The 23,545-nt window shown below is 42.0% G+C and overlaps 2 protein-coding genes across 2 annotated transcripts in view; one reads left to right on the top strand and one right to left on the bottom strand.

The window, feature by feature from the left end:
• Positions 1 to 11,712, top strand: part of LOC133344204 (arf-GAP with SH3 domain, ANK repeat and PH domain-containing protein 2-like) — a 47,990-nt gene extending 36,278 nt beyond the window's left edge. Inside the window, 6 exon segments of the mRNA XM_061554248.1 lie at positions 245 to 415; positions 916 to 973; positions 2,176 to 2,255; positions 3,559 to 3,698; positions 4,057 to 4,179; positions 7,206 to 11,712. Coding sequence (XP_061410232.1) covers positions 245 to 415; positions 916 to 973; positions 2,176 to 2,255; positions 3,559 to 3,698; positions 4,057 to 4,179; positions 7,206 to 7,280 — 647 coding nt within the window. The 3' untranslated portion in view covers positions 7,281 to 11,712.
• On the bottom strand, positions 11,703 to 23,084 carry ITGB1BP1 (integrin subunit beta 1 binding protein 1). Its single transcript, XM_061554249.1, has 7 exons — positions 23,031 to 23,084; positions 21,207 to 21,308; positions 18,259 to 18,337; positions 17,227 to 17,360; positions 15,298 to 15,390; positions 14,459 to 14,608; positions 11,703 to 13,257 (listed from the first exon to the last, which is right to left on the bottom strand). The coding sequence occupies exons 2-7, from the start codon at positions 21,276 to 21,278 to the stop codon at positions 13,186 to 13,188; spliced, it is 600 nt and encodes a 199-aa protein (XP_061410233.1). The 5' UTR covers positions 21,279 to 21,308; positions 23,031 to 23,084; the 3' UTR covers positions 11,703 to 13,185.
• Between the last annotated feature and the right edge of the window lie 461 nt (positions 23,085 to 23,545).

Genomic DNA, 23,545 nt, shown 5'->3' with positions numbered 1-23,545 from the left:
CATGAGCAATGCTCCTTGCGACATATATATTTTTCATAACCATAGGGTCATTTGAACTGTTCACTGTGTGAGCAAACTCAATCGTAACATTTTACTGGAGGACTGATTTGGCTGCAAAAAAATAAAATAAACGCTGACCTCTGAACCATGTGCGTTGTGCACTGGGGAGGGGGCGTGCTTTGAAATGATAAACGACGAGTGTTTTCAACTCACGACCCCCTTCCGCCTCTTGTGTTTTCGGCAGCGTCTCCGGGCTCGGCGGACGGTCCTGGCGGCAGGCGCAAGCCCCCGCCGCCACCTCCAAACAGGCCCCTGCACAAGCGGACGCACTCCGAGCCCTTTGGCCCCAGCCAGCTGAGAAACAGCACCCCACCTCCCATTCCTCCTCTTCCCCACATCTCTCCCATACTGTCCAGTAAGTGGGACGGGGCAGAGAGTAGGTACAATTTTTAGCTTTCGCGTTGTGGATGCAATGATGGTGGTGCCACTGTAAATGCTGTGCAATTGTGATGGCGGTTCATTCATAGGTAGGGGACAAGCAGAGGGGACAAGCAGAGATAAACACAGTTATTTGCGGACATGCTGTGCTTAAATTATGAAAGTGGCAGGCAGAATGATGTTTGGAAAAAAAAAAAATTCCCAACAGTGAAGAGGTGAAGATTATGCCCAGCAAGAAGTAAACTTTTCTAGACTTTTTTTTATCAGCCGAAGAGATGGCGTGACTATCTTTTTTAACAGATGCACGGTGTTGTGATATTTCATTGTAGAAGTTGCATTGTTTTGTGCAAGACTAAAGATGCCGTTTATACTGTTGTTGGATCTTTTCCTGAAGGTCAAGATGCCTTGCAAAATACATAGAAATAATCGGAAAAAATCTGTTCCTTTTTTTTACGACTTATAAATTTCCCTTCACAGAGAGTGGCAGGAAATCATTCCCACAAACAAAGAATCTTCCGGCAGGATTGCAAGAAAGGTAAAAAAATTAAATTAGTACTGTGATTTTGTCATTGTTTAAGAAAACAACCTTACCAGAAATCTCTCAACAGCAGAGGGTGCATTTTCACTTCAATCACAGGGTGCATAAAACCACGCTCATTATATTTTGTTGTGGTTAAACGTAAATCTTGCATTACGCAAATTTAGACAAAATAAACCATGGTCGACTGACTGGCTCACGTGGCTTGCAGTTATAATGAAGGAATATAATGGCTAAATAGTAAACTGTTGACAATAACCTGATGAAGATTGCTTGTGTTGCAAACGAAACGTCGTGATTTGTTTTATTTTTATTTTATTTCTAGCTACGTGACTTTACCGAAAGAACCAAAGCGTATGTTGACAATAGGTTCTTGATGAAGCCCAATAATGATGTTATTCAAATAAATGTTAGACATCTACAATTATTGTGCAAACTTTTATACGTGACTATTTTTTTCAGTTCGCTAATTTTGATTAATTTGAAAAGGCATTGTTTCACATAAGAAACTCATGATTTTCATTTTTTATTGTAACTAGGATAAAATTGGATGCAGTACAGGCTATTAGTGTTTATAACTTGAAAGCAAGCAGCTACTTTTAAGTTAAAATTTCTAATTAATTAGCATGAATGTTCAAGACAATACAAATATTTCCCTTTAGCCTTAACAGACATTTTAGGCAAGTTCTGTGAGTGAGCACCTATGAAGACCGGCACTGTACACGGGGTGGATAGCCAGCACCACGCCCGGACACCTTTATCTCCCCAGTGACGATGTTTACACAGTGCACCAGGTACTCATTTGAGGCCGAGTTGACGTAGGGGAGGCCCAGGACTGGTTCAGGTACTCGCTACTGTTGTCGGCCATGAGCGGGAATCAAAAGTACAATCACAAAGACATATACTGCTGTGGTATATGACATGCCAAACTCTAATTTGTTCAGTATGCAAAAACGTGCAATATATGTGTATGCGTTTTCTTCCCTATTTACAAAAGACGTGTACACTTATTTTAGACAAAGAGAAGGAATTTAGAAAGTGGAGGAGGTACATTTCTGTCAATGCAAAAAATATTGTATTCGCGTTTATCCCCAGCTTGTCATGAATGATGGAGCCAAGGTCACATGACTCTTTCATGGGACCCTGCAGTGATGCCGCTGGACAATTAGCATGTCGTGTGTTGCGTGCGCGCCTTTCAGTGTGGAGAACGCAGCTTTGGCACGGAGACCTTCTACACAAAGACCCCGTCCTGCTCCCCCGAGCCCTCCAGACAACTGCGGTTCGTTGAGCCATTGATTTCTGCGCTGAGAGAGCGGCTACGCTTGTAGAGCAACGTTCGCTGTCGGTTGAGCACAACTACCACAAGAACAGCAAAAGCCTACGTTTAATGCAATACACAATTAAACGGCATATGCAGACATAGTCACGGCTATAAAAACTGAATCACAAAATGTAATATAATTACATGTTGTTTGTGGGCAGGGTAAACTTTAAGACTTTAATGACTTCCACGGGATTACCTCCTCACGGAGTGTGTTTCAGTGTTAACCAGCAATTTGGATTTGCTACCTTTTGAGAGTTTGATTTCATTTGCATAATCCAAGCTGCTCTGTTAAACTGCTATGTGTACCTTCCACGCATTCCTCTGGCTGGCACTTGCATTACAACATAATTATAGACCAACATCCCCCAGCAGTATTTCCACAAATTCCCCGCCTTCTGACATGTGCCAGTATTGTGCTCGTGCCATTACCATGCTACACATATTTTGTCCCTGCGTGAAGTTTTCCAGTGGCGAGGCAGTCGAAGCAATGGTGAAGGTTTCTTAAACCCCCGCCCCCCCCCGCCCGCCTCTTGTCTACCCAGCTGCGTAAATGGCTACCCCAGCGGTCGATCGTTAAGTTGCATGGGGCGGGGTAAAGTGTGGGCTCATCCACCTTGCCAATATGTCTGGTTAGCATGCAAGAGTAGACCAAAATATCCGCTAGAGAAGCTCTCTGCAGCTTCCTCTGGCGGAGGTCCTTCCTCTAGCAGTAGTGTGAGTAAGACATTTCAGGTCTGCACTTTTAGCATATGTAATTGTTCTTCTTGGTTTTTTCGGTAAAGTCACGTAGAAGGGAAATAATAAAATAATAAAAATAAAACATGATAAAATAATTCTCACGACGTTTCAGACAGCGTCTGAATGACGCTGTCTTCCCGACAGACCTGGTCTTCACCTGAGGACGGCTGCTTGCGTTGTGGCTGAAACGTCGTGAGAATTATTTTATGATGTTTTATTTTTATTATTTTATTACTTCCCTTCTACGTGACTTTACCAAAAGAACCAAGAAGATGAATCCCTGCAGTCACGAAAGCTTTAAATCGAAACATTATTTTATTATTTCCCTTCTACGTGACTTTACCAAAAGAACCAAGAAGATGAATCCCTGCAGTCACGAAAGCTTTAAATCGAAACAATTGTAATTGATTGCATATCGTGAGGTTTTACCTGCTCGGCTCATGTAACACAATCGTTTGCCGGCTGTGGTGATTTCTGGTCTCGCCGTCCCAACGTGCTTTCGTCATGGTTGTCTGTGCAGCTGTGGAGAGTGGGGTGGTGGATGGGTCTAAAGTCTCACGGGAACCAATTTCCCGGCCCAGGCCTCATCCGCCTTTGCCTCCAAAGCCACAGGAAATGCCGCATCGTCCCCCGGTGCCTCTGCCCAGAAAGCCACCTTTGGTAAGAGACTATCCATCACATCCCCGAAATCAATTTGCTTATGCACTGTGTGAAATTAAACAAGACTAATGTCGACAAAATAGTATGCATGTTTTGCCACATTATAAATCACATTTTTTATACGTGCAACTTTCCATACGTAAAAAAAGAGATTCTCCTGTTCTTATACGTAAGTTGGCAAATGAATAAGGGAATTATAAAGACTCCTGAGACAAGAAATTTAATTGGTGGCAAATGGTTGAGAGATGTGGCTTTTACTGGGTCTCGTTTAAGCGTAGGCGTTGCACAGCAAAAGCAAGGTTACATGATATGTCTGTGGTTAATTTTGTGAATCCCCTTTGCCCTGGTGGGACGACAGATGAAGCCGAAGATTAAACGGGTCAAGGCCAAATATGACTGCCAGGCGGACCAAAAGGACGAACTCACTTTTATGAAAGGAGACACCATCGTGGTAGAACGGGAGGAAGACGACGAGTGGTGGGTAAGTCGCTCACGCCACAGTCACGAAATGTTAACGACCTCGCCTGGTATGCGGAAGGTCGTGGGTTCGATCCCAACACTGACGTCTGTAAATTTGGAGTTTCCATGTTCTCCACGTGGTTGTGTGGATTTTTCTCGGGGTCTTCTGGTTATTCCCTCTATATTTAGAAACATGCATTTGGAGTATTTGGCTGCTATACATTTCCACATGATAAGCCACTTCGTTGAGCTATCATTTGTGGCTAGGCCACTTCTGAAGAAGAGCTTTATAGCTCTGGGCTTAACCTGATAAAGTAAAACTATTTCAGAAGTTGCGGGAGTGCCCACATTTTACTCAAGGACACGTGACCTGCGAAATCGACTAACTGGTGTATGGAGTACCCATTTATTCTGCCAGATGGACAAAGGCCGGGGGAATTTAAGAAACCTGCCCATTGTTTCCACTGCCATTCAGAAGATCGAACCGCGAAGCCCCTGGATTGGAAGTGCAGTATGCTAACCGTTATAGCACGGCAGCATCCCATGCAAACCATCCATTTTTGGCCACATCTTCGCAAGCAGTAGAACAACAAATTACCACATGATTGTATGTCATATATGCCATCGCCTGCGTAATCCTCTCGGCAGATTTTTTTCAGAAATAGCCAGTTTGCCTAGCTCGAGCACGTATCCACGCATATGAATCTTGAGATAAAGTTCTGTGGCAGCAAGTAGTACCCTGTCTCTGTAACAGCAGTGAAATTGAATTTTAAAAGCACTCCAGTGACACTGTAATTGGTTATTTGCTTTGATGTGTTAGCAGCATTCTAATATTTGAACCATGAAATCAATGGCATGGCAGGGAAGAACAAAGAATGTGATGCTTTAGTAGTGTAAAATTACTTGCGTGCATGTTTTCTTATATTTTAATTGGATACATTTTTTTTTGTGATATTTGCATTTGGTCCATTTCTTATAGAATACGAGTAACTGCAGCGGGCAGCAATGTTGCTGTTAACCCAGCGACATTAGTCTGATTCCCGGCCATAGCTAACAACAGTGACGGATGGTGTCAGAACCAGTCCTGGTTCTGGCTCTCACTTTTACCAACCCGCCTCTTATCAGCATGGAGAAGTATGCCATGGCATGAAGAGATATTCATCCAGCCGTAGCTTGGCAAAGGGCTCAACATTACTCTTAATATTAAATATGGCTGTTTGTTCACAAATTACCTATTTGGAATTAATACATCCATGCTAGTTCTTGGCATGGATGTGCTAAGTGGAGATGCGCGTTCATGTTGGACGAGGAGGAGGCAGTGTGTCTGCCAGTATTAAGCCCCTGGTGCAACAAAATTTGTCTACTAGTTCTATCATTCATTGCTAGCATTCCGTGGTGTTTGGTGTAGTGCTGTCTCTACCGTTGCATGTGTTTTTTGCAGTTGTGCTCTGTAGCTCTCCGATGGGTTTTCGGGCTTTTTTCTGCATGTTGTTGGGCATGATGTCCTTTCGCTCCATGTGGTGGGGGTTTCATCAGGAACTGAATTAAGCTGCTCACTTTGTCGACTGATTATGTAGCATTGTTGGCTGCTGCTGCTGGTGTTGCTGATTGGCTCAGTTCTGATGTAGACTGGCTGATGTTTTTATTTTTCTAGTGGTCACTGCTTTCTGCAGTGTAGTCACTGGTTCTCAGTTGCTGCTCTCAATGTCTGGAATTACCTTTGCGTGGCTGCCCACACTCCTGAGCGCCTCCATGTATTCAAGCTCAGGCTCTAGACTGCTCCTCTCTACAAAGTGTTGTCATACACACCTCCACAATAATAACTTTCTCTCATTTCCCTTTGCCATATACAATTCTTCCAATCGTTCCCTGAACTCATAAAGTAGTATCCCTCTTGAAACTGCATATGAGCATGTTCTCCTATTTTCTGCAGTGATTCAAAATGCAGTCACATTTGTATGCTTTAAAAAAATATAAATTGTTAAGCTGGGATGATTCATAATTTCCATCGATTCATTGACTTAAAATTGTCGTCGATTACCCGAGACCCTACAAGTCACGCGCAGCATGATGTGGAAGATGATGCCTATGTCTCCAAGCCCTGCCCATCACCTCTCATCCAGTGGCACACCTTGGAACAGAGGGGAGACATTTTATTCCATATATATTTGGATCGTCCAATTGGTCTTGTAATCGAATTGATAATCGGTAGGAGTATTTTTTTTTCCTTGAATAATTAGATAGCCCAGCTCTACAAACATGCATTGCATTGTGTAATACTGCATACGCAGTCTTTAAATATCTTCTGACACTTATTTTAGTGTTACAGAATGCAGCCTGTCCAATATGCGGCTGCCAGGGTGCTTGCCTGCACTCCTCTTCGGAACCATAACTCACAGCTTTGCTTATTTTTCTGCAATGACTTCCACTTCAAATCCACAATGAGTTTAAGATTATCATTCTTGTGTTCAAACATGGCTTTAAATGGGCTTGCTCCACCCTACATCCAGGAGGTGATTCAACCGCACACACTCCACTCACCAGCCACACACTCTGCTATCCAACCACGTACTTCACTCACCAGCCACACACTCCACTCACCAGCCACACACTCCACTAACCGGCCACACACTCTGCTATCCAACCACATACTCCACTTACCAACCACACACTCCACTCACCAGCCACACACTCCACTCACCAGCCACACACTCCACTAACCAACAACACACTGCACTGAGATGCCTGAGATTTACCGATCGTGCCCTACTCAGCGCGAGCTCCAGGCTTCGAACCTGGGTCTGACCACCGGAGCTTTTGTCCATACGGTGTCCAGGCTCTAGAATTTCGTCCTTGGAGATCAGGAACTCGCAGGCGATGGAGATTTTAATTCCTGGCTGAAGAACTCTCCACCTTCTCTCTTTGTCTCCACGGTTACTTCTCACTTGCTTTTCCTCCCTTTATATGCCTGACACTCTAAAGACCATTGCTTAAGGGGTGGCTTATAAGTTTGAATCGTGATGATTATTGTTGTTTTCTCTTCTGCAGCACGGCTACGTCGAGGGCGTTCCGGCGAGACGTGGCGCCTTCCCGGTTTCCTTCATCGAGCAACTGACCGATTGAGCCTGCCTCTTTGCCAGAATGTAGGCACTTTGGTGTTTGTTACAATTCCAAGACGCCGTATCGCTTACAAGGAAATGCGGAGTAACTTGGTGCACTCAGGATTTTGTCATCATTCCGAACTCTTGGCATCTCTTTTTTTGTAGTTTTTTTTTGTTAAGCTCAAAATCAATTTATTTTCCTTGTGGATGAAAGTAACCATAGGGGAATTTACTAACGGTACAAAGCCTTTTACCCAAGTGAGGATTATGAAAATGTTACCCTTGTTTCAGCTGAAACTTGGTGGGTGTTTTGGAGGCATAAAACAATACTAAATCACTTGTGCAACTGGCTTTCATGTACGAGTCACAAGTATTCCCAGATGAGTGTCTGCCTTAAGAAAAATGAAAGGAGCATTAGGGATTTGTAACGATGTACCCATGTGTGTCATGTGGAATGCGAGTTGCGAACCAGACTTCTTCGGTTGGTTACTCTGCCAAGTACTTGCACTTATATTTTCATTATGAATTGAAGGAAAATATTGGAAAGCCTTTGCACTTATTGTTATGAACGTTAGTCTTGACCTTTATGTTAGAAATAAGCTGGGAATAATAGTTTCCGTAGTTAGTTTTTTAATATGATGGCACTTGCCTTGTTGGTTTTAAATGCAGGCAAGGCTTCTTATGCATCCGCAGCACAGTATTTGTTTACAAGTGTAAATAATCCATGATACAGTTTTTTTTTTGGGTTGGATCACGTAAATATATAAAAGTGTCGTTAAACCCGCCACCACCTGACATAGCTAATTAGTGAGGTTTGTCACGTAAACAGAACATGCCAATTCGTAGTACAGCACACCGGTGTGTTGGAGAGCAAAGCTACAACATTTACAATCTGAGTACGGCGTTTCACCAGTAAATTACAACTAGCGTCATCAGCCGACGGCCAGATTTGTGGAGAAATCCTCCCGTTTCGTTCCTTAAATAGAGGGGTAGATGTGATGTCGTCATCTGTGTCCCCTTCTTGCGTGAAGTGGGGGGGGATTCATAAATGTTGTGGCTTTGCTCTCCAACACACCGGTGTGCTGTACTACTAACGAATTGACACGTTTTGCTTACGTGACAAACCTTACTAATTGGCTGTTTCGGGTGGTGGCGGGTTTAACGACGCTTTTATATATTTATACACGATCTAACCCAAAAAAAATGTATTATGGATGATATTGGTCGCGAAAGCCTACGTGTAAACCAAGTGTAAACAACAACAGTTTGACTTGACCACTCTACTCTGAGGTCCATTTATGTATTAAACAAAGAACATAATTTATGATAGCGATAGCATTGAACGTAGCAATTGGTGTTGCTTGGTATTCATTGTGCGTCTTTTATCTCTCGGTGAACCAGGTAAGGGCATTGAGATATGCAGGTTTTTTTTTAACAAAGGAGTCCTGGGGTCTCTAGAAAAGGAAATAGCTAATTTATAATAAATGTGTGTACATACATTTATGTAGACATATATAAGCATACCCACATATATACAGCACACACACAGTATACATATGCATGTACAATTGTAAAAACGTAAAGGCAAAGATTCTCATTTTAGTCAAACAATCACTTGGCTCTTAGCTCTTTGGTGCTTTTTGTGCGCCAGTGTTTAGTTGACCTAGTCAAGGCCTAATGCCACTTGTGATGTGCAGTTCTTAGCGAAAACTGGAATATGCCTTTTTAAGGTTTTCGTAAACTGTCAGTCTGAATTCCATCTCCTTTTTTTGAAGATGGAAGGCACAGCGCAGTGGGTTGACATGCCGCATATATTAATCCTAATTACCGGGCTTTGTGTAGATATGTATACCCTCCCATTACGTGTAGGGGAAAGGGTCTAGGGCAGGGTGCATTCGTTGCCATTCTCTATTACAATCCTGGCGACCTGTGTTTGAATCGTAGTAGCCATTCAGAACACCAGTGGGGAAACATGCCGAAATTGTTCCTTGCGAACAGCAATTGCCAACGAGAGTTAATAAGACTAACATGGGAATCGCTTTGTCTTTGTCATCCAGTATACACACACACAAATTGCACATACATTACAAATATGCACTGATGTGCAATGACTGGTCAAAAGGATTATTGGAATGATGCTGTTACATCGAATACAGTTCAGCGATTAATTTCGAATGCCCCCTTCAAAGCAATCTTATTCTGCCATCGATGCATCTTGTGCCAGTAATTACGCAGCTTAACTGAGTCTGTAGCTGAAGCCTCTCATTTGCCTAATCACATTTGCATTAAGTTTGTCATTATCTTTTTAAAATAGTTCCGTTCAAAGTGAGTACATTGCAATCTGTATAAGTTGTTGTAACATGGGGAGAGTTTCAGTAGGAGCAGACTTGCCAAATTTAACACATTCCTGCGGATGGAGCTGGTAGGAACGTTGGGTTGTTCGGTCAATGGCCAGGGTCAACGGCGGCGTGGTGTATTCCGCAAATATGCCCGACTGTGAGGGCGGGCACAAGCCGGCGTGAGTAGGTTAAACGTTGAGTTTTATAAGGGCACCACGGGGTGACCAGCCCCTCCCCACCCAGCGCCACCCCTCCCACCCAGCCCCACTCTCCCCACCCAGCCCCTCCCCACCCTCCCCTCTCCACCCAGCTCCACCCCTCCCATTTTTTGATGCACGACGGACGGACACAATAATCCCCTGTGGGCTGGTGTAACCAGGAGGTTCCTACCGGTAACAGGAAATTTGATGTTGCATTGTTGGTCACTCTCCACGATAACCCACAAGGTGCCAAACTCGTACCAAAATGTTCTGCTTGTGCGATTTGTCCACTAATTCCTGTGACTTTGTGGACAGTACTTTGTAGGGTTAAAATTTGACTAAACTTTCGTGACTGCAGGAATTCATATTTTTTGGATCTTTCGGTGAAGTCACGTAGATAGAAAAATAATAATATAAATAAAGTGAATAAGAATAAAAATGATTAAAATAAAATCAAAAACATGAATGTATACTGTAACCTGGTTCTTAATCGGAGTGGGCGAATTGGCATTCTATAATGTAGACTGTAGCAATGGTTATTAAGCTTGGTGAGCGTATTGGCATTTTATAATGTAGACTGTAGCCTGGTTCTTAACCTGAGTGAGTGTACTGGCAGTCTATAATGTAGACTTATTCTTGGTTCTTTCAGTAATAAAATAACAAAAACCACGACGTTTCGATCACAACACAGGCGATCGACTTCAGGAGGAAAGAGAGAGATGGTCACCTCAGGCAACCGCTGATAAAGGTTTCAAAACTGGGCGTGGCACAAGAGCAAAGGGCGGGGCTTCAGAAAACATTAATTATTTTTATAATTTTTTAAATTCACTTTATTATTTTTCTATCTGCGTGAATTTACCGAAAGAACCAAACCTTGAAGGGGTTCAGAGAGCGTGTTTTTTCTAATCATATCTTTAATTGAATAAAATCCTTCCATAGACTTTTTGACCAGCCCTCATATTGCATACAAAGGTATGCAAAAATAAGAGGTCACCATTTGCAAGGTTACTGTCAACGGGCTTTAATGTAAAGTTTGCTGAATTTAATGTCTATATGCAACAAGCTTGTTACACGTTCTTATGAATAAAAAAAAATAACTTGATGTAAAGTTTACAAACTGTATGAAAAATCATCTACCGTGTTACATATTGTTCGTAGTCTACCACATTTCATGTTTATTTGTCAATCAGATGTTGCCAAATGCTTTTGCATATTTTACCAAGTCTATTGCACTGGTTTGTTATTCACCCCTGAGGCTATGAATATTGATCTATTTTTTCCCTACCAAACATCACACGTCTCTATTTTAGTCTTCGTGTCAACATTATTCATAAATTTGCTTCTAACGTTCCCATGTTCCAATAGCATGGAGTATATCCCATGGGGTTTCAAGGGCATGCTCGCTCCCCCACTCAGCTTTCCTGCATTGGCACTTTGTTTCTGGTGTATTGGTGAATTTGCCACACGGCGCATACCATTGGCATACCATTGTTTGGCCTGTGAAACAAAAATGACTTGATTTGTGTTTAACAAGCCTAACACTGGACTATGCCATATGAGAGATGCATGATGTCAAAACGAACATTGAAACGTTTTTTTCTGGAAATATGCAGCAATAATTATGATAAATGAAAGTGGGAGTCTTGAGTTAGATATCATGACAAGGAAACTGTTATTGTGGCCACGTGGTGCAATAGATGCTGGTGAAAACTGAGAAAAGGACAATTCTATGTTGGTATCGTAAGAATAAAAAATAAGTAGTTCCATCCTTGTACATTTTAAAGTTTTGTAAGACTGGGATGTATTGGAAGTGTTTTACGTACGAAAGGCGACTTTTGCGAGTTTGTTTTAGTTCTCTTTGGTTATACCTTGTGTTTTACCCATTTTAAATAAAGCAATTCATTGAAATTTTCAACATTCCTTGAAATGTTTTTATTATTGTATAAAACTATGAAATGTGAATAATACAAATTGTGAATGCATTCCTTTATACAAGTACATCACAGGGTTGGATAGAAGAAACGACCGATACATTTTAAAGACAATCATGAACATTGATCAAAAGCTTAGAGAACAAAGTAAAAACTAACAGTTTTAGGTTCGCAAATACGCATCAACTTTATCACTTATGATGTGCTCTGGTTTTCTAATTCCCCTTTAGAAAAAATATAGTTAGATATGTCTTAAAAAAAACGGGGTTCATAGCACAAGGCACTATGAACCTGGTGAGTCGAGTTTTATTCCCAGCCATGGCTAATATCATTGGCGAGTGACATTTGAACTGGTTCTGGATATCCCCTTCACTATCTCGTCTTGACCACCGTGGTAACATACAGTGTCAAATAAATCCCACACCCGACATGGTGCAGGGAAGACCTTCATCCGGAAGTGGATTGACAAAGAGCTGTTCGTGACTTGTTATTAAATCAACCAAACACTATCCCAACCATATGCATTTATACTCATGAAATCAGTTATCAGGATGAACCGAGTAACACTGAACAATTACATGCGATATCCAATTATGAGGAACTGCTTCATTCCTGCCCGATGTGCAACTCTAATAGTTAAAAATAAAAATCCCGTAACCAATTGTATTGTAAGATTCTGGTTCGAGAGGGTTTTTATCAGCTCAATATAGATGAATAGAAGCCTGGCTGCAAGCCTTCCTATGTGCCAGCGTCATCTGGCATTCCCGGATGGCATTTTGTAGTCTAGGTATTGACCAGTGTTCTCCCTGCTTAGCCTCCAGTACAGAAGCAATCATGACTTGTGCTTTGTCTTGGGCAAGCCATTTGTTCATGAGCATTTACAACCATAGGCTTGTTTATTTTGTGGACGATATAATCTGTCATCCAGCCCTGTCAATCCACTGCTGGATAAAGGCCTCCGCACGCCTTTTGGTCACAACGATTGTTCGAGTGCATGACTCGCAATTGTAAAAGTGCGAGTTCAAATCCCAAAGGTTAAATCGATTGAATTTCCGTCAAGTTCAATTATACTAGATTCAGAACAAATTTTATATCAGCCGATCCGTGTCTATACATGGCACAAGAATACAATCACGTGTTTACATGAATAGTGTGCCATCGTATTACAGTACAGTAGATTCATATTTTGGGAAAGTGCTACATTTGACCAAGTTCAGTGATTGTTAAACAAACAATGCTACAGTTAAGAACCACCTACACACAATTTGTAAGGTGAGGGTTATCCAACAATCCTCTGCAGGCCAGTTAACCATCATTGAGATTGTGCCTTCCATTTTAATTGCCGTGTCAAATCGGCATTCTCGGTATAATTTATCCTGATCATGTTGACATTTTTCAAAACATCTTGACGGCGAGTGATTAGGTACAACATTTAGTTGTGCTTGTTTGTCATGTCCTCACGACTTCACTGCACCCAGGACCACGTCAAACAGAGATGACATTGCACGGCAGATAGCTTGTCCTTGATCCTGGACGAAATATGAAAAAAAAAATTAGTAGACAGCCATGATAAAACAACACGCTAAAACAAGTGGACAGCACTTGTGTAATCAAGGATTGGTATGAAATGTTACAGAGCGGGTATGGCTCAATTAAAAAAGGGTTGCATTATGGTAGTAATTTAATATTAACCTTTAGCTCACCATTGCTTTTTTCAAAGCCTGCTGTTTCGAGGGTTTGTTTGAAGCTATTGGACTTTTTCAAACAATACAGTTAAACATTCAATAAACATCCAAGGGCTCATATTAACTGCTGTTGTGAATGTGCGTGTAGATGTACAGCCCATTTTGTTGAATCCACTGCTGGATGAGGGTCTCCCCACGTCTTGCAAAATATGAGGGATATATGACCATACTTCACCACCCTGGTCAATGCGGGTTGGTTAGTGGGGGGGGGGTGCAGAACAATGGATTTTCCTGCACTGCCCTCGACCGCCCACTACGCCTACTGCACCTGTCATGTGCACAGTAGTCGCCCATCCGAGCACTATCCAGGCGCGACTCTGCTTAACTTCTGAGGCCTGGCGAGATTCGATGGATTCTCGGTGAGTTTGTCACAGGTGGCTTTACAAATGAAAAATAAAGGTAAAGGTGCAGCCCTGCAAGTTCTTTCCCACGCAAGAAGGGCATTCACTACAGGCAAGAGGGCCTTTCTCAGGTAGGAGTACCCACACTTTTCACCACCACACATGACTTGCCGATCAACTTCGGTGTACTCATTTATACTAATGGTGGATGGAGGCGGGAGGATTAAAGAAGCTTTTTTTTTCATCACTGTGCCAGGAGATCAAATTGAGCCGACGACTGCTGGATTGCAAGTCCGAGAAGTTTACCATTATACTACGGCAGCAAACCGCCTTCGTGCATCTGCTATACTACAGATTCTGGATTTGAAGCTTTCGTGACTGCAAGGATTCATAATTTTAGGTTTCTTCGGTAAAGTCACGAAGGTAAAAAATAAAATTAATAAAAGTAATAATATAAATAAAATAATAAATCTATTATTAATTTTGTTAATTTTATTTTTTACCTACGTGACTTTACCGAAGAAACCTAAGATTATACTACAGATGTAGAAAAAAAAAATGTTGTGTTCCGTCTATAGTTGCATTGTGCATTATCCCTATTCATCGTGTAATTGGCAGCAAAAATTCCTTGTCGGTGCAAGTACCAGGCTGCTGCACTGGTAAACCCAGAGGCTCTGCTCGGTGCGATGTGGCTCCGCGGTCTTGAGGGCGAGCAGATGCTTGCCCATGCCAAATCCATCGTCAAAACAAACCGTGAGCACAATGAGGTAGAGTGGGTGTCGCTGGAGCACGTCCTGCAAAAAACGACAACAAATAAATACATCACGGTTCTCTGCACAATTCGGGTAAACTGTGCACAGGCTCAAGATGTCGTGACGTTTATGGATAAGTGGCCACCGGCAATGGGTCCAAATTACAGTTCACTTTCACGATGGGCCACAGCCAAAATCTTAAAATGTTTGAGGTGAAAACTATTTCATACCACCAGTGCTTTCTCTTCCCAGTTGGCACACATGATGCAACAAAGCATACATAATCAACTGAAATGTAGCTTTGCCTTGCTAATTCCCTTAACTTGTGTCCACACTCGAACAGCATTAGCCTCATAAAGCTCTTTAGCCAGTGTGGGAAAAATGCAAGGAAAATTGCACGAATCTCAAGGCTGTTCAGTCCCAACCCACAGGACCTCTGCATGGTGGACTGACTGCAGATTTGTGTATGTACACAGATTTCTAATGCAGGATTCCCCAGGATATTATTGTACAATTGTAGCAATGCATTATCTAAACGTGTAAATAAAATAATCGTTTCGGTGGTAATAGATGTAATTACGAAAAAATAAAGCCTTGATACGTATTTTTTTTTACATCAAAAGAGTGAAAGATTAACCTAAACAATACAGGTGATGTGCTTTTCAAATATGTTGCGAGACATTTTCTGATTTGCAAGACGGTAAATGGTAGGACGTCAACTATTTACTCACCAAGTGATCTGCAGCAATCATTTTGATGCCATGTTTTGAAACGAGAAGAGTGACTTCTTCTTCAGAGGCAACAAATGGAAGCTTTCCATATTGCTGTTGGAAGTGGGATAAAAAGTGAAGTTAGCGTAAAGTCACGTAGAAGGGAAATAATAAAATAATAAAAATAAAACATAATAAAACACAATTCTCACGACGTTTCGGCCACAACGCAAGCAGCCGTCCTCAGGTGAAGAACAGGGCTGTCGGAAAGACAGCGTCCGTATGTTTTATTTTTATTATTTTATTATTTCCCTTCTACGTGACTTTACCGAAAGAACCAAGAAGATGAATCCCTGCAGTAACGAAAGCTTTAAATCGAAATTTAAAGTTAACGTAGTTAATATTCTGACGGGATACACCACACAGATACAGCATCTCGTTAAACAGCTCTGTCCTGATGACAGCAGAGCTTCCATTTGATTCCGATGCCATTGTACTCGTTCAAGGTGCATTACATAGAAATGACACTGGTAATTCATGTGTGACAGGATGGATTAATTTGGAGCGTTCAAAATGTAATGGATATGGTGTTAGGTAAGTTTAACCATTATTTTACCTGGTGGTAGGAACAGATTTCAAATTAAATTCATATTCGTGGTTATTTCGGTAAAGTCATGTAGAAGGGAAATAATAAAATGATAAAAATAAAACTATAAACAATTTTATTGTTTAATTTGTATTATTTTATTATTTCCCTTCGACGTGACTTTACCGAAAGAACCAAGAATATAATACTCCCCATATTTGGTCAATTATGTACATGGTGAGGGACTGTTAGATTCTGGTATGAACACAACTTAAGAGGTAGGTTTTTTCAGGTGTAAGAAACCTAAAACAGCATTGCTACAACAAAAGGTTATATTAAGAACATGTTTCATGTTGTGTGGAACATTAATATGCACATGTATTCCCTCGTTATTCATGACGGATATGTTCTGGACATGTTCGTGAACAGCAAATTTCACGGATGATATTTGCCTACGAAAAAAACTATATTTTTAATTAATTACCTTAAACAAATAAGACGGTACATTCATTAAAATTATCATAACACAAAAATGTGTTTTAATAAACATATATGATTTTTTAAGTATTACAGAATCCATACTCTTTAGTTCTTTCGGTAAAGTCACGTAGATTTCGATTTAAAGCATTCGTGACTGCAGGGATTCATCTTCTTGGTTCTTTCGGTAAAGTCATCACGTAGAAGGGAAATAATAAAAATAAAACATAATAAAATAAATCTCACGACGTTTCGGCCACAGACGCTGTCTTCCCGACACACCTGTTCTTCACCTGAGGACGGCTGCTTGCGTTGTGGCCGAAACGTCGTGAGAATAATTTTATTATGTTTTATTTTTATTATTTTATTATTTCCCTTCTACGTGACTTTACCGAAAGAACCAAGAAGATGAAAAGTCACGTAGGTATAATATAAATCACAACGTTTCGGGCACAACACAACCATCCATCATCACGTGGGAAAGCTTGGTGTGCTACAGACCTCAGCAGTAGACCATGCTTTCCCACCTGATGATGGACGCTTGTGTTGCGCCCGAAACGTCGTGATTTATTTTATTTTACACCTACGTGACTTTACCGAAAGAACCAAAGAGTATGGATTCCTGCAGTCACGAAAGCTTCAAATCAAGATTATTACAAAATAGTTTATCAACGAACTTAGCTTAATCTCATCACTCTATCTTGCATAATTTTATCTCATCCCTTTCTCGCATTACATTCTCTCTCATCACTTGATGTCATCACTTTTTTTCTCTCTCTCTCGATGCAGTCGTGTAGAGTTCCAGATTCGAATCACGGATAGCCAAAATCGCGGATAGCAACTTCATGAATAACAAGGTAATACTGTACAGATGGTGGAGGCATTACCTGGGCTAAGTCGATGCAATTGATTATGTCCGCTGGTGTATGCAGAGCCCCATAGTCTCCCACTCGCACTCTCTCCAAGGCCCCCAGATACCGCACGCGGAACTCGGCGATGTTCGCACTGCTATTCGCAACACCTTATATCAATAGGTGGGGGGAAAGGGGGGGGAGTGGTGGTGTAGTGGTTAGCGCACTATGCTAAAAACCTTACATCTAGCATCAGTGGTGAGTGATATCTGCACCAGTACTAGGCTCCTTCAATCAACCTGCCCGCGCTGACCAGTGTGTTGAAGTCCGGTCAAACAACCCCCATGATCAGCATGACACTCAGAGGCCGATATCCAGCAGTGGTTTGACAGAGAAATGTAAGTTATAATTAAGGACATGAATGAATTATTACAATCTAAAATGGACGTATACACAGCAGGGGTGTAGGATGTCATAATGCAATGGATTGAATCGCTTGTGGATGAATAGATGCTTTTTGATTCATGTACATTTTATGCGTGATACATTTGATTGCATTACCCGATTGAAATAATCTGTTAATCGACAATTCAATGGGTGAAACTCCCCTTATATGTTTGGGGTTTCTGCAGCAGCTCGCAATAAAAAGAAAAAAAGAAAATAGTTAAACATGCTGTCTGGGGCTGAGCTCTGGGGGTGGTGGGGTGTAGGGTCTGTGGTGGATGTTTCCATGAGAAATGAAGCCCTGCAAACACTCAAAGCAGCAGCAGCAGAACCACCTTAACAACGACAACAGTAACAGGGAAGCTTTTGTGTATGTATGTCTAACTTCTTTCGCACCGTACGTAGCCAACCGTGCTAATTCGGAGGTGGGTAAACAATTACATTTGTCAGTTTAACACATAGGCTTTCGGTTTTTGGGTTAGATCGCGAAAGTATAAATAGCGCATTTTGTTTACGTGACAAACCTTACTGGCTGTGTCGGATGGTGCAGGGTTACGACACATTTCTACTTACGTGATCTAACCCAAAAGCCTTTATTATGAACTACAATTGTGCAGTCCTTACCGGAGCTTTTGGTGGAATCGGTGTCGAGGCTTGCAACAGTGCTGGAGCGTGAGAGCTTACCCAAACTGGAGTCTATGGACTGCAATGACAAAACCGACAATGACAAAAATAGAGCTTCGCTATCCAATTATTTAAGCCATACGATTACTCTATCGATTATCTGTTCAAGCACTCAGATTATCGAATAACACGGATATAGTTGGGGAAGAAAGTCGCGCCTCTGCTTCCACGTGTGTCGCTGGATGGGAAAGATGCCATTAGCATAACCATGAGCCACATCACGCTGTGCGTGGCTTGTTGGGGGTTTCCTGCCTTTGGGGAGTAGGGATGTGTGTGCAGTTGCCATTGTTAAATGGGCCCGAGTAATCGACCACAGATGTTGTCGATTATAACTTTTAGTTGGTAAATTGACTGAGTAGTCAAACAATCCCAGCACTATACTCTTAGTTCTTTCGGTAAAGTTACGTAGGTAAAAAAATGAAATAAACATTTTCAGCAAATCTGGCTGTGACGGTCCCACCTGATGACGGAGACTTGTGTTGCCCCCGAAACGTCGTGAGTTTATTATTTTATTTTTATTAATTTTAATTTCATTTTTTTACCTACGTGACTTTACCGAAAAAACTAAGAGTATGAATCCTTGCAGTCACGAAAGCTTCAAATCTAGAATTAATTCCAGCACTATTAAAAACTCAGAGCTATAGTGGAGCATGTTTGGTAGCAAATACATAAACAAATGTGGGTTAATATTTGTACTCTTTGGGTCTTTCGGTAAAGTCACGTAGATAGAAAAATAAAAAAATCACGACATTTCGATCGCAACACAAGCAATCGTCCTCAGGTGAAAAATATGGCAAGAGAGCTTCTGAAGCAGGGTTTTATATAGGCCTGAGATGGGTGCAGCCCAAGGGTAAGTGGGCGGGGTTAAAGAAGGAAGATCGAGGGCACCCCAGAGCTGTTGGGCTGGCCATTGTATTGTGAGAGATTAGCACGTCAATGTAGCCACCGCCACATCGAGGAATGCAACTCAGAGAGTCGGAAATAACTGCTAACATCGGCAGGTAAGATGGAAACATCACAGCCAGTTGTGACTTAAACTGGTTAATAACATCCTTCCAATGATTGCACAGTTTGTGCCCATCTTCTCGGTTGAAATTTTGTCTGTGTTAATATATCTGGATGGCTTCATGAACGAATCTTTGTTGATGGCCATGAACGAATCTTTGTTGATGGCCATGAGATGAGATCACGGTTACTTGCCTTGGTCTTGGAGAAATCTATTTTGTGTGTGCCCAAAGCGTTAAAACATTGATCAGCCAAAGGCCGAAGTATTGGTTCTACCGTGTTTCAGATCTGCCTTGTGTTCACGAACACGGTCCGAGACATGTCGCTTAGTTTCCCAAATGTAACTACTGCCGTAGCCACAGCTTAGTTTGTAGACACCAGGGTATTGCATATCAGGGATCACATCCTTCACAGATGAGATGAGATCACGAATTTTATGCACTGTGTTGAATGAAACCTGGATCTTGTGTTTGCTTATGATTTTGTAAATCTTTTTGGTTACCCCTGCTATGTATGGCAAGGTGATGGTTTTGATTGGTTACTTGCCTGCTTTTCCACCTCCATGGTGAATTTGATGGCTGGGTGGATGAAATTGATGTGGTTGAAGAATTGGTTCAGAGCTGGCAGGCCAGATGATAAACGTGTCAGCTACGTATCTCTTCCACAAGGAAGACGTAGGATGACATCTGTCTCAAATGTTTCCATGAAAACATTGGCTATCACTGGAGATAAGGGAAAACCCATTGGGGTACCTTCAACTTATTTGTAGAATGTACCTTTCCAGGTGAAGTAAGTGTTGGTGAGGCAGTGTCTCACCAGGGCCGGTACATCAGCATTCAGTCCTCTTTGTGTTTGTACATTTGTTTCAGTCTTGATTACTTAGTTTGAATTAATTAATTAATAACCATACCTTTCATCTCCCTGCAATATAAAATAAAATTATACGTTTAGTTTAGATGTGTAATGACCTTGCAGGCTTATGTAACCCAACACATGCTGCTTGCTAACATTATTTTTGAAGATCGATAGTCCAGCAGAATTATATTTTTTTGATTTTTATGTGGAAAATATTTCCTTTTTACTTGGACTTCCAGACTTAACGAACAAACGTCGTTTGTTAACATACGTGTGGAAGGGTAATAGGCTGCCAAACGAAAAAATATATATGATGCAGGGATACAGAATGTATGTTTATTTATTAACGTAAACTAAGCAGTAACTAATACAAATGATTGCAAATACATAAAGAGAACTACTGCATAGGTGTTTGCGGTTGTGCTGTGTAATCTTCTGATGAGTTTTTGTGTTGAATGTTGTCGGACGTTTCGCTCCATATGCCGGAAGCTGCTTCAGGAACTGAAATGACCAACTCACTTTCTCTCACAATAATAAAGCATTGGTCGACACTGCTGGTGCTGCCGGTTATTGATGCTGAATGGCTGTCCTCTCACATAGGCCAGCTGATGACAGTAATATGGCAGTGCAGCAAGTGGGTTCATAAAACCCGTACGTTTAGCGGGCTTGTAGAGAGCGCTACCTCCCTTGTATGCATGCCGGTGAGCTTTCTCTGGGTACTTCATATGCATTGGTGGTGAGCTTCCTCTAGGTGCTCTGGTTTCCTCCCAGATGATGAAAAGACAACATTGGCTGGCCTAATTTGGAAGCTAATGGAGCTCAGCCAACCCCCTCATCAGGACCCAGAAACACCAGCCGCATCAATCAACGATATATAATTCATAAAGGAAAGTGAGATACGAAACTCAGTTCCTGGCGAAACTCCCGGCACCGGTATTAAAACTTTGGACATCATGTCGAACGACATGCAGAAGCAACAACTCGAAAACACATCGGAGAGCTGCAGTGTGCGTGCGTGTGTGCAGTACCTTGCTCTTTGCACTGATTTCACTGCCCTGTGAGCTGCTGCTGTTGTGCCGCTTTTTCCCCTTGCGAAACATGCCTGCTCATCGTCGCCTGGCCTGATATAACTGTGGAGAACGGAAAAACAAACACGTGAAATTCATGTTTCATCAGTCATTGACATTCATTCGTGAGTGCCACATAAACCAGCTGGAGTTCAACAAAATAGCAGCTTTGCATAATTATCATACTTAATGCATGAGGCATTTACCATACTCAAGAAAAATCCCACACTTGCAAAGTGATAAAACTGTGCCATTAGACGCAGCTGTAAATACGGGCTTGGAGAACGTCAGACTTACTCGCCTATGCGCAAAAGCAAATTCCTCTGTGATGTCTATTATAACAGAAATGGGATTGTGAAGTTGTGTTAGTCTTTTATTTTCCATTCATGAAGGAGAGGCGTACAACGAACAGCTTGTTGATGTTCCCATGGTCCCACCACCGGTGTCTTCGAAGAGGAGAAATGTCAAAGCCAGGAGGTGAGATGATGTTTGGCTCTCGAGTGACGTGTTTATTCTGGACGTGTGTGCTGTTCCACTGTGTTCGCCAGCGTTATTCCGAATCTGGGTGAGATATACTATGAATATTTGATAACTCCGCTCATTTGAAACGGTTATCATAGACACCACCACGGCTGTCAACCCATACGGTTTACCCGTATTCTTATACAGCAGGGGTGGGGAACGTCCAGCCCGCTGGCCGTATGAGGTCTCGCAAAATCATTTGGTATGGCCCTGCAAATGCAACCGCAGGCGGGACTCGAAATTCAATAAATCTAGGAGCAAACCTGGAAAAGCAGTTGCGAGTAGCAGCAACATCATCAATAGCAGCTAACATCACACGCCTCACCAAAGAGAAGCAGTTCCAGCCATCGCATTAGGGGTGAATTAATAAAATGTTTGAGCAAATATAAACGGGCTCATTTTTAAGTTGATAATTTTGTATGGCCCGTGAATGATGTTATAAATATCCAAATGGCCCTTGGCAAAAAAAAGGTTCCCCACCCCTGTTGTACAGGGAAATTGCGTCTTCAGGTCCACACGGCATATAGCTATCTCAATACGGGCAATTTTTTGGATGTTGTCTATTCGTTTGTCCCTTGTGATGGGACTTTTTCGGATGAACGTTGGGATGTATAAGGGCACGGGATGACCAATAAGGTCTGAATTTGTCTGTAATATGGTAAGCACTGATAAGGGGTTGACAGGTATGCACCACTGGCATTTGCCACATAGCGAAATTGGAACCTCATAAGTTTTGCCATCTCAACTGGTATCGGCAAATGAAAGTAATCCGGTATGGACTCATGGACTATACAAAATGCCACATCAAATATTTGGCAGGTTATATATCCTACAGCGTATAAACATAGGTCATCACGCCCAGTGCTTATGCGCGCTGGGAAATGTAACGTTTGGTCACTCGGTCTCAAGAAAGTATGGGCGGTGTTCCAAGCGCCTCGCTGTTCACAACAATAAGAGCGTTGCAGCGTTCGTCTCCGTTAATAATTATGGCACACGGGGGTGACACAACGGACACGTTTCGTCAACGTTACGAGCAAAGTCGCGGCGTTATAAAAACGCGGTTCATAAAAACAAAAAAAATCCGAATCGCACACATTTCAGTGGCACTCTTGACGCATGTTCCAACGGCTTTGGACACACTTCCTGCACGTAAGCGCCGCTGTTGTCCACAGCTCAACAACACTCCGAGCTATAGACGTGAACATTTGTACAGTTAGTAAATGACGGCGGCGAGAGGAGTTAGTGCAACGTTGACGGACTTACCAATGCGCCTACTGACTTCTATGAGATCACCACAAACAACAACCCCCCTATTGCGGAAGACCCAGATGGTACGCCCCATGACACGTGACGGTATAACAGGCGGTGTCTGCTTGATTAGCGTAGTATATAATAGTTTATTATAAATGTAAATACTTATACAGTACCATAGCTAAAGCAGTTATTAAATTACATTAGCTAAAGTACTTAGTGCAACGTTAACGTACTTACCAACGCGCCTATTGACTTATGTCATTTGTACAAAGCCCCCCCCCCTCATTGTGGAAGACCCAGATGGTATGCCCCATGACACGTGACGGTATAAAAGGCGGTGCCTGCTTCATTACAGTAGAGTAGAGTAGAGCAGTGCAGTGCAGTGTGGTATTGTGGTGGTGGTGTGGTATTGTATTGGTGGTGTGGTATTGTATTGGTGGTGTGGTATTGTATTGGTGGTGTGGTATTGTATTGGTGGTGTGGTATTGTATTGGTGGTGTGGTATTGTATTGGTGGTGTGGTAT

Source organism: Lethenteron reissneri, chromosome 19 (genome assembly GCF_015708825.2).
Source record: "Lethenteron reissneri isolate LAM-NWPU_2019-01 chromosome 19, ASM1570882v1, whole genome shotgun sequence".
NCBI classification, from domain to species: domain Eukaryota; kingdom Metazoa; phylum Chordata; class Hyperoartia; order Petromyzontiformes; family Petromyzontidae; genus Lethenteron; species Lethenteron reissneri.
Note: the sequence above shows the minus strand (reverse complement) of the source record. Positions and strands in the feature narration are given on the sequence as shown.